The sequence below is a fragment of the Cantharellus anzutake genome (genome assembly GCF_015039405.1).
Source record: "Cantharellus anzutake strain C23 chromosome Unknown EI90scaffold_56, whole genome shotgun sequence".
Taxonomy (NCBI): Eukaryota; Fungi; Basidiomycota; class Agaricomycetes; order Cantharellales; family Hydnaceae; genus Cantharellus; species Cantharellus anzutake.
Genome location: NW_024067006.1, coordinates 352,430 through 364,488, shown reverse-complemented (window position 1 = coordinate 364,488; position 12,059 = coordinate 352,430). Strand labels below are relative to the sequence as shown.

The window sequence follows — 12,059 nt, the reverse complement described above, 5'->3', positions numbered from 1 at the left end:
AAAGTGAGAAGAAGGTTAACTTCTCACTTTCCCACAGTGGCCCCAATATGGCGAAAACTTCCGGGGATACACGGAAGTCACATGAAGGGTGGGAACCGGGCCCAGAGCATGCAGCGCGCGGAGCGTGCAGGGCGGAGGCGCACATGCAGGTCCAGGTCCGGGTCTGGACGTGGGTCTGGGTCCGGGCTAGTCAGGGTGTGTGCCCTGACAATGGACCAGAAATAAAAAATCATAACTCAGCAAAATAAAATATCAGAAAAATACTGAAGAACAGAGTCAATGAGCTGAGTATCTATGCAAACTTTCAAGTCTAGAGATCAAAAGATGGTCCAGAAAATGAAGAAAAACAGCAAATAAACCCACATAAAAACAAAAACAAGGTTTCCTGTATCAAATAAAATCTGAGAAATTTGTGGTAACATGGGAAAATAGTTGTATGAATGTACAAAATGAATGACAAAAAGAAAATCAAGGATTCCACATTATGAAAAATGGTCAAGTACAAGGAAAAGATGAAAGAATTGGGAATATTTATACAAGGAAAATAGGGAAAAATATGAATCTTTGTTGGTCTTAAAGAGTTGAAATATAGGTCTGTGAATGGGAAAATTCCATGTTAGAATCTGAAGGATTGAGGGAGAAACAGATTTAACAAGATTAAAACAAGCTTGCAGAGAAGACTGGCTCAAACATCCTGGGTTTGTGGTAGAAATGGGTGAGCTAGAAATGCGAAACTAAAGAGTTCGAGTCCAGGAACAAGGCATAATTTATCCAGAATTAATTGTGAGAAAACAGATGAGTTAATGCCAAAGCAATCTGGAGAACCTCAAAATTAAATCTTGAGAAATTCATATCTTCATAAATAATCCTCTTATTTACTGTTGTTTATACCAACAGAAAGCTACACCCTTAAGCTAACAAATAACCCCATGACATGTGACTTAGAATAAAGTGAGTAAACAAGGGTAAATAAGGTCATGATGGGTGTTAGACAGTGTAATCAGTTGATTCCCACACCAAAACCTCCAGAAAGTTCTAGAAGCAGAATGGGATGCTGATTGCTTATATAAGAGGATTACTAAGCCCAATACAAGATTACTCAGCAATGTAAATAGTAAAGTGACATGTGAAAACAGAGCCCTTAGGAAAGGTATAAAAGACTGCATTTCTGGTCTGACCCCTCTTCCTTCTTTACTCCTCTCCCCTACATGCTCTGGCTCATAGGTCATAAGGTGTCCTAATGAAAATTAAGTTTTATTAGTATAAGCATGCAGTTCAGATCACATCTGAGTAAAAGTGATCACCCTCAGTAGAAAGTTAAGAAGAAGTTAAGAAATAGTGACATTGAGTCAAGTCAGTTGGAGTGGCTCTGAGTTAAAAGTGACAAGACAGAGGCAAAACAACTAAAAATAGTAGGTCCAAAGCACAATTTTCATGTGGAACAATCAGGTAGACAAGTGAATTGAACCCTGAGAGTTACATACACACACAAACAGTTAGTAACACATACAAATAGTGATACACAAAGAAACCAAAATGCTACAGTGGTTGAGTTAAAGTACTGATACTAACATATAAGTATCAGAAGAAAGACTTTCTGTTCTCCTTCACCAAGCAGCTCAGTATCCTGACAGTCTGACTAGTATCATGACTTGTTTTTCTGGCATGCATCTAATAAAAGGGGCTCCATCTACTGTTGCCCAAATCAATTCCTAGCATAGTATACAACATGACACCAAGGATCTTGAATGGTTGCCCCAGAAAGAACAAACTCATCATACCTATTTCTCTGATAAACTGAAGGAAGACATCAATCCACTCAAATGAAATGGCTGAGTTCTTCAATAATGATGTTCCAAATTCATCAAGTGTCTGGAGCCTATTTTAAAGACCCTCACTCAATCAAGGCCAGCATATTATCTGGTAGCCAAAGCCAAAAGAAATCAGACAGCCACCATGGGGACAACTTGTCATCTGCATCTTGCCAAACCCTCAGCTTGCCTCCTATATTACCACTTCATTCACAAAGCAAGCCAAAGACAAACCAGAGCTCTTCCAGAGTAAGTGGTGATATAGGAGGTAAGCTGAGGGTTTGGCTCACAAGATGCCTCAGCTTGTCTCCTATATCACCACTTCATTCACAAAGCAAACCAAAGACAAACCAACCAGGATCTGCATCTTGTGCCTCAGCTTGCCAATTTGTCTTTGGTTTGGTTTGTGAGTTTGTGAATGAAGTGGCGATATAGGATGCCAATTTGTCTTTGGTTTGGTTTGTGAGTTTGTGAATGAAGTGGCGATATAGGAGGCAAGCTGAGGCACAAGATGCAGATCCTGGTTGGTTTGTCTTTGGTTTGCTTTGTGAATGAAGTGGTGATATAGGAGACAAGCTGAGGCATCTTGTGAGCCAAACCCTCAGCTTACCTCCTATATCACCACTTACTCTGGAAGAGCTCTGGTTTGTCTTTGGCTTGCTTTGTGAATGAAGTGGTAATATAGGAGGCAAGCTGAGGGTTTGGCAAGATGCAGATGACAAGTTGTCCCCATGGTGGCTGTCTGATTTCTTTTGGCTTTGGCTACCAGATAATATGCTGGCCTTGATTGAGTGAGGGTCTTTAAAATAGGCTCCAGACACTTGATGAATTTGGAACATCATTATTGAAGAACTCAGCCATTTCATTGGTGACCAACACTGCCCATGTGTTTAACACTAGACAGCTCAGAACCAGAGAACTGGGCAACAGTCAAGGCAACAACTGAGAACATGAGAACACATACACTACACTACACAAAAATATGATACTAACAGTGGATTTTTTTCACAAAGAATCACAGAATCACACATGGTATTACAGCCCACACCATACAGAATAACTGGCCTGCTGGCCTGTGAAGCAATCCTTGCACATCTGATGGCTCAACACTCAATGAAACCAGAGAAGGTGAAACAAACAATCACATTTCATTCCTGGCCTGACACCTTACCCACTCAAGCACTTTAGAATGTCATGCTCTTCTGTGATTTGCTGATCACATAACTGGCTGCAGCTCCTTCAAGTAGCATGGTGTAAACTTGACATATATTTTATTAGAAGGGTTTGGCACAACAAGAGTAGCATAGTACAGGTGTCATCCAAGTCATTGAATTGTTCATGGAGGAGGAACCAAATTTTTGCTGATTGCAAAGGCATTAATTTCAGTCACACATGGGAAGTGGAAGGTCATGTCAGTCAACTTGCAGGGCCACAACTCAGGGAATTTGTAAGCACCTTGAGAAAGTCTTTGACATCAGATTTGATCTTTGATAAAATGAGAGCAGCAGCCTTAAATGCCAGGAAAAGGTCCCAGTGAAACTCTTCACCAGTTGGGTCCCCATAGGAAGTAATGGTGTCAAGGGTACAACATGCATTCTCCCTACCCAGATGACCCCAAAAAATTGGATGATGGGTCCTGCATATCTCAAGAAGGAACAACTCATGAGGGATACAAGTAAACTCACCAACACATATTATTCCCAAGGCAGGCACCCTCCACCTCCAGACATTGGTTGAATTTGGAACATTGTAATTCTTCAGTCTTGAAAAACCCAGTCATTTAGTCTGCTAAAAAATTAATGCAATCCTTCAGTACATCTTCAAGGATATGTTCCTCTCCAGGAACTTTCACTCCACAGTGAATGTTGCAAAAGTAACCAAAGGGCTCATATAGAAGAGAGATAGGGCATGATGAGTCCATCCTTTCCAGGGCAGTCATCCCAGATCCTTTGTTTGGGCTTGATTTGAATGTCAAGTTGTCCATTTTGGCAACAGAAGATGGAGAGTCTTTTCCTATACTCATGCAAGCAAGATGATCCAGAATACTAATCAAACAAGGCTTGGACAGGGATGGGTCCCTGGGAGTAATAGCTTCAGGATGTAGCCAATTGAACAATCAAGACACACTCACCAAAAATGACTATGAGTGTTTGCCCATCCCACATATGCAATTTCTCTGCTAGATGATAACTATGGCAGTTTTTGTTGCCAAGGAAGCTTTTGTCCAATTTCAGACTCTCTAATTCATGTGGTTCTTTGCTGTATGCCAGATGAACTGAGCTACAGGGATCTGGATGTTCCATCTATAAAAGGAAATTTCCATTTATGGAATTCCCCTATATAGAAGGTTTCCCTATATAGAAATTTCCATGTATGGTAATTTTCCCAATACCTAGGATTCACCTTTGAAGGGGCTTCAAGGGAAATTACCCTCATCACCTACCTTAGCATCCTTGTTGCGCATCACTTCTTCCTCACTGTTTCCCACATTCTTCACACTTTTACATAATCAATTGTGCCTCTCAATAGCTTCTGAAATATAAAATTTGAGACTGATGTCTGAAAAGTTGCAGGTTGCATCACATGATGACCATTGTTGCAATGCATTGCAACACATTTCAATAAAATACAACACTGAAGTGTTACATTGCATCACTGCAACCTGTTGTTGTAATATGGCATCCCAAATATGGCGAACTGCTTCAGCCATTCACTTGCAGTCCAGAATTAATATAAATATAAAGAGATATAACTAACAATTATGGGTCAATTTGTCCATAGTATATATATAAGATATATAAAGAAATGAATTAAAAGATTCTAAGTGCAGGGAAAGGGGGGGAGGTGATTCAGGAGAGTTTGAAGGTCGTAGAACAGGTGGTGGCACATGTGGTGTAATGAGTAGTTCCAGAGTCAGGTTTTTGGTTGATTATTGATTGAATAAAACTAATTATGGGCATTGTTGAGATTCTTGGATTTCTTGGAGATTGTCATGGACTGTTCCCAGAAGCTGTCAAAACCATGATGATCTGGGTGCAGATGGGGCTCAACTAGAGAGGTTCCAAGAGCTCTGGTAGTGGACCAAATTCTCCAGGAAGCCCAAGTCTGTTGGGTGTTACAAGAGGCTCTAAGAAGGACGTGGCCTCAGAGGAGTGCTGTGCCTCTGTTACATCTTAGTTAGTCCTTAATTTCAGATGTCAAAGGTATCTTGTAAGAGGGGGACACGAGTCACTCATAGGGGAACTTGGGGGTAAGTTTCAGTTGAGATTAGAACTGAGGTATGATGAGTCCTAATCTACAGGTATATATACAAGATGGAGGAGAAGGACTTAGTCAAGGTCTGAGTGATACCGAAAAATACCGAAAGGTTCTGAATGATACTGAAAGGTATCTTTAATGGGGAACTGAGGTGTCAGGTCAAGAAGAAGGCCAGAGGATAAATGGAACAAGAAATGGGTAAGGGGAAGTTAGCCAACTGAATTGAAAGAAGACATCAGTTGTACTATAAGTGGGAGATGACTAATTTAAGATGATGAGAGCGGGGTCACCAGGGGATGCAGGTAGCTCTGAAGCTGGAGTTACATATCTGAGGAATGTTGGGCAACTCCACTAAATGAAATGAGGAGGGGAAGGGTTTAGAGGTATATAACAAGATGTTGGGAATCCATTGGGAGGTCCGAGCAAATCTGGAGGTTCCAAATGAGATAGTTGGGATGGAAGGTGACATTGGGAAGTGGGGAGGTATGGTATAGGGGATGATGAGGTTGTTAGGAAGGTGTAGTGGGGTGGGAGTGTATGGGGTTGGGATTCCAGGATATGACAGGAACGGTTGGAGTTGCATGGAAATGGATCAGAAATTTTGGCTTAATTGCTAAGCCATTAACTATGTATAGAAGAAAAGGAGGACAGGAGGATTTACAATGGACAGATGAAGCACAAGAAGCAATGGATGCCTTGAAAGAAGCAGTATGGGAGTCTGGGGCAATCAAACCATTAAATCTGGAATTAGCTAAAAAGATGCTACCAAAGGATCAACAGCCCTCGGACCTTGGACTAGTAAGGCTAGCGGTTGATAGTGCATAGACAGGAGTCAGATGGGTATTATATCAAGTAATGGAAGATGACATAGAGTACCCAATTGAGTTTGGATCATGGATGTTTAGTGAAGTGGAAGCAAGATATTCACAACCAAAATTGGAGTTATATGGAGTGTTCAGGGCAGTAAAAGCTTGTCAGCGCTGTAGGAGAAATAATATTCAAAGAATAAAACAATGATCTATCAGAATAGTCAACAATCAGGTGACAAGTTCAGATGTTTAACAGATCTCATGATCTTTATGAGACTGGACAGACATTAGAAGATCATTATAAATTATCCACACCCATGTAGCATGAGATTTAATCTACTACAAGCATGCCTAGAACCTGGCATAGGTGTAATATTCAAAGAATATATCCCTACAACAAGAAAATAGCACATAGATGGCAGAATAAGAAGGAACATTGGGAAAGAAATGTGAATATATCAGGAACCAGTAATCTTTTGACTGTAATCTTTTTACCATCTGAAAGGACTGTTTCTTAACTTTATCCACGGTTCTGTTTCATTCTAAAAGCTTCAAAACTGACGGAGATATTGCTCAAACGGCGAAACACCTTATAATTCATATATATTTATTTGCTAATTCTTACAAAAGGTAATGTGACTCAAGGGAAATATATTGGCGCCCGGAAGTCTGGCGGACCGAATACCATATGACAGAGTATTTTCTGGCGCGGGCGGACAGTTTTTGATCGCATCAGAAGAGGAGAAAATGCTAAAAAACTGGATCTTGTATATTTTCCCATGATTCATCAAAACATTTTGATTTTAAGCTCAAATAAATCGGAACAAAGGAATGATTGATAATCTGGATTTTGGATCATAAGCATAAAGTGATTTAGAAGTCCGCGGATTAGTTAATCAATTGGGAAAGCTCTAGAACATTAGTAATGATGCAGCTTCACAAAAAGGGGTGAATTAGAGAACAGTCTAGAAAGTTCCTTTATAGCCGAGTCATTTCTAAAGATAACCGTTCGTAATTAAGGCGGTGTAGAGCATAGCTTTAGCGCTACAGACCCCGCTAAGATCGGCCAAAAAGACAAAGAACTGGATTACTTATTGCTGAGTCATGCCCTAAGTCCATTATTAAGCTTACACAGCCCAAGCCCCTATATCATTCTAGAACTATCTATAATACAAATGTAGCACATGTAACTAGTGCAAGGTGTGGGAGTAGAGAGGCCTCTGAAAAGCATAAAAGGCCGCCGCTTCTGCCCCCTCTCAAACCTCAGGTAGAAATATAAGTTTAATTCTCCTCACCAGTGGTTGGTTCATTTGCTCCAAAAGATAAAAGCAAATATTAGTTGTTAGCTAATATAAACCTAACACATCACTCTAAGCGTGAGTTAGGGTCAGTTAGACGCAGCTGAACAAAAGTGTCATAGTGAGAATTAGTGAGAATTTGGTGGAGGGACTTCTTAATTGAATAATCTCTCAGTAATATTTGGTTATCACACCACAGGAGAAAAGTGAGTGATCCTGAACCTGCTAGCTAACTAGCACGCACTCTAAGCGATAGAAAGAGCAGTTTGGTCACTCCTGTATTAAGTAACATTTATTACGGAATTATTTTATTAGTAGTTTTTCTTCAGTAAATTATCAGGAAAATCACATCCTGCTGAAAAGTGGTATATCTAGGTGTAATATGACTAGAAATTATAGTAAAGTCAATATAGAATTTTATCCATAGACGATCTATACATCAGGTGAGATCATTGGGGGGTGTTTATTGTTGTTTAGACAGTGAACAATTATATATTTGGCAACCAAAACACGGTCAGTATGCAAATCAGCACAAACTCTAATATTGTTATTGGACATAGGAAACTGGTTACATAAGGTGATCCAGCTCCGCTCCTTCAGCGCTACCTTTGGGGCTATCATTTTAGGATCAAAGTAGATGCTAGATCACTTATACAAATGGTCAATAATTGTCAGGGCACAGCCCTCGACCCCACACACCCTCAGACACCCCTTCCCCCCTCCTAACCCCCCTTCCCCCATTTTCCCCCATTTTTCCTCCACTGTTCCACAATGGTACAGGTACGCGAACCCATGGGAACATTCTGGGCAAGCAACTTGCCCAGAAACCAGCACAGCCACAACTGTGGGAACGTTCTGGGTGATGCCCAGAATCTTCCCATGGTACCTAATATGGAAACTCAGGAAAGACCTGACAACTGCACAGTTCTCAGGCTCCTTTTGTAGTGGCCTCACAGGGGGTTGAGAAGGTTACCCTTCTTCTCAACTCATTCCCTGTGAAGCCCAGGGCAAGTCCCCTCAGCGACTTTGAGGAGTTAGTGGCTGCAGAAGACTCTCCAGTGCCACTCCTGGACCCCATCACTACGTCCCCTCTGGGTGAGGGATGGACCCTGACAATAATCCTGACTTGCTCAATGCACCGATGACATGATGGGTTACATATTTACTGTTAGAATGGGTGGATTCGGACGACTCCGGAGTGGAATCGGAGACTTAGCATGGAAGGACCTTGGCCTCAGCAACTCAGGCAGAGCGCTGTGCCATTGCTGGTTGTCCTAGGGGTCCCTAATTTCGGATCTAGCAGAGGGAAAGTCTCTTGGGGGAATTCATGTCGATTTCGGACTGAGGTTACAAGTTACTAGGTACATTGTATATAAGGAGGGGTCCGGAATCAAAAGGAACAAGGGTAGGACAAAAGGAGACAAAGGGAGATGGAAAGAGGAACAACACCGAGGGTCAAGTGTTTGACTCAATGGTGTTTCCCAAAGGAGGAATGAAGGGCCAAGGCCCAAGGAGGAAGGAAGGAGGTTGGGAGTGGGGAATGGCTAGCTGACTGAATAGAAAGGAAGCAGCAGCCCAAATAGGAATGAGGGAGAATAGCGGAATTGAAATGGACAATGCAATAGTTGCAAGGTCCGGAGTAAGTCCGGAAAGTCCGAACTCAGAGGTTAAACTCCGGAATATTGGCAAACGTAATTAAATGGAATGAGCTAACCAATACAATGGGTATAAGTGGAGGTGGGGTCAAAGTCCGAGGTCGGAGCTAAGACCGGAGGTTCTGGAGACGAGACGTGAACAGGATACCGGAGCGGAGGTCCGGAGTCGGGAGCATAGGTTTTGCGTACTTGTCTGGAAGGTGTCGAGGTTGGGGTCGGACCCGGAATGTTCCGGAGTCGGACCGAAGGTGGTGTCCGAGCCGGAGGTGGGATAACCTCTTGGGAGTCGGCAAGGAGGAGGTGACGGAAGGGAAGTAGGACTCAGGAAGTCGGAGTTCGGAGTTCCGGGAGCCCGGAGTGGAGGTCAGGATTGTATGGATATGACATTTACAACACTTCAGCTTCAAAATGGAACATGTTCCTGCCATGAGACACAGAGCTCCAGATGGATTATCCTGAAGAGAACCAGCTGAGGATGATTCAGAAGAATCAGAACTGGAAATGGACTATGAAGATCCATTCAAATTCATTAGAAGTGTACAGGAAGGAATATATGAGTATATTAAATCAGACAATTCATTGGTGGAGTTAGAAAGCTCTGACAAAGGAATAAACTCCAAGGATGAAGTAGAACCAGAAACTAGGACTTCTTGGGTAATTGAGAAATTGAGTAGAATGGGCAATGGGATCGAAGAGTGCACCCCAATGGAGGTGAGGTTGTTGGAGGAACCATGTGCTATGAGGGTACTCCAATGGAGCTAACCTGAACAGCCACATTGTTGCGTTAGCATGGGAACATTCTGGGAGAGCAACTCGCCCAGAATCCACCATGTGACTACTTAGTCACAATACCTCTTTTATATTATTTCGGACTAACCTGTGCCAGTCCACGGATATATTCATTCATTTGAATTCATTCCTTTTCCCTCAGTTCTTCACACATATTAGCTGAGACTGAGGTTAGTTACTACATTCCCTTATTGTTTTATCTTGTAACTCATACTATGTATATTACCTTTAGTCCTACTCATAGTCCAGCTCCAAGATCAAATTGTCACTCATCAACAGAGGTGGAGTACCCAAAGGCAGTGGAATGTCAGGGCAACCACACCTGACCATACAACCCCAGAACCACCTTCCCTGACCTCCCCCCACTTCCCTCATCCTCCAATCTTTACACACCTTTCACAACTACAGCCCGCACATGAACCTGTGGGAAAAATCACGTGGGTCAAGGCAAGCAACTCACCTTAACCCATGTGACACCTTTTCCACATCATGGGAACATGCTCAGCTCCTACCCTTAGTCACGTTACAAACTGTACAGTACATTTCCCTTTTATAGTAGCCAAGCGGGGAATAGGGAAACTTACCCTTCTTCTCAACTCAATCCCCACTTAGGCAAGTTGTAGCTACCTTCCATAATACATGACAACTCAATCCCTGCTTAGTGAGTTTGAGGAGCTTGGGGTAGGATCCAGCACCTGGCTGCCTGGGACACTGCAAGTGTCCAGTTCTGAGGTAGGGCCACCCCCAGACAGAGGCCAGGCCCTGACATGGAACAAGAATTCAAAAGGAATTTAACTTGGGTAGGAATTTTGGAAACCTGAGGAAATACCTCAGGTACAAAGAACTAGATGCTCCTTGAGGCCAGCTGTACTTTCCAGCACCTGTTAGTCTCAGGTGGTTTCACATACGAGAAAGATGGGAGGATCCCAATACAGAAGATTCTGCATCCAAAATGTCCAAATAAGGAATTAAATAGATCATAACATCAGGTGACTTTTATGATATTTGTTTCACTTGTTGCATAGTTCCCCAGAGCTGCACACTGGTGGCTGAGAACAAGGATGAGTGAACCCCCAAACATAACAACATCATGGGAGCAGACATTTTAAGTAATGTCTCATATCAAATAACTTCTAAAAAGGGTAATTGTCTCTACAGACTTTCCTTCTGACTCTCTTTACATTCTATTTCATTGGTATCCTTGCAATCTTGATTGGCCCACAACGAGATTGGGGAAAATGGGTGTGGAACCATACCATTGGTTACCCAATCAATTTCATAATCAGGTTATGGCAAGAAGGACAAAGGACATGAATGGAGGAGAGATGCTGTGTACCAGGATAGGCAATGGCACCCAACATTATATATTCATGGTTTCACTACAAGCGAGATTAGCCATGAGTACAAATCACCAACAGATGAAATCGAAGTGAGCAAAGGACATCAAGTAAGACAAAAGGCTCTGTATCACAATTTGTTAATCATAACAATTAATGAAAACAGGTCTCTGGACATTGTCTGTCAGACATGGTCTGAGAAGCATCTGTGGAACCATGTTTTTCTTACATTTGTAGTACTAATGGCTAAAGCCAAGAAAATGTTCCTTTATTTCTTTTCAATTAGCTCCATCACAGTGTTGACAAATCTGTTTTCTGCTGTACATCTATCATCTTTCCGAATCATGACCACTACATCTGTCACCATTAACCTTGCCATAGTCCTAGGGATTGTCCTAGCTGTTGTGTTCAGCACTGCAGTTTTTGCTTATGTTTGGATTCATAACTAGCTATCACAGCAACAGACCAGATGGCCCCAGCAACTTTTGGAAAGTGGAGATGATTTCGATGACAACATGTACATTCCTTGGGGACACAGCAAGTGATGACTGTCATGTCAATCAAAACTGTATGGATCTGTAAGGGGTTGGTGTAGGTGCCAACCCTGGTCAGCCTAGTTCCTCAGGCTGTCAACAAAACTAACTTATATGAAGTTATCATTGCAACAGTAGTGGGAGGAAAAGGCTGAGTTGCTTTTTCCACTTTCCCACACTATTGTATCTACTTTGTATATACATGTTTATTACAAGGCAATTATACAATATGTAAGTGGGAAATAAGGGAGGTACATGTCTGTGTCATATCCATACAATCCCGACCTCCGCTCCGGGCTCCTGGAACTCCGAACTCTGACTTCCGGAGCCCTAGTTCCCTTCCGCCACTTTCTCCTTGCTGACTCCCAAGAGGTTATCCCACCTCCGGCTCGGACACCACCTTCGGTCTGACTCCGGAACATTCTGGGTCCGACCCCAACCTTGACACCTTCCAGACGAGTATGCAAAACCTATGCTCCCGACTCCGGACCTCCGCTCCGGTATCCCATTCGCATCTCCATCTCCGGAACCTCCGGTCTTAGCTCTGACCTCGGACTTTGACCCCACCT

At 42.5% G+C, this 12,059-nt stretch overlaps 1 protein-coding gene across 1 annotated transcript; it reads right to left on the bottom strand.

Moving 5' to 3' along the window:
- Positions 1-3,227: 3,227 nt before the first annotated feature.
- Positions 3,228-4,275, bottom strand: EI90DRAFT_3019301 (uncharacterized protein; the record flags this gene model as incomplete). The annotated part of the gene is made up of 5 exons (XM_039057343.1): positions 3,228-3,447; positions 3,497-3,573; positions 3,628-3,824; positions 3,943-4,114; positions 4,255-4,275. 5 exons carry the CDS (start codon positions 4,273-4,275, stop codon positions 3,228-3,230), a joined length of 687 nt encoding a protein of 228 aa, XP_038911964.1.
- Between the last annotated feature and the right edge of the window lie 7,784 nt (positions 4,276-12,059).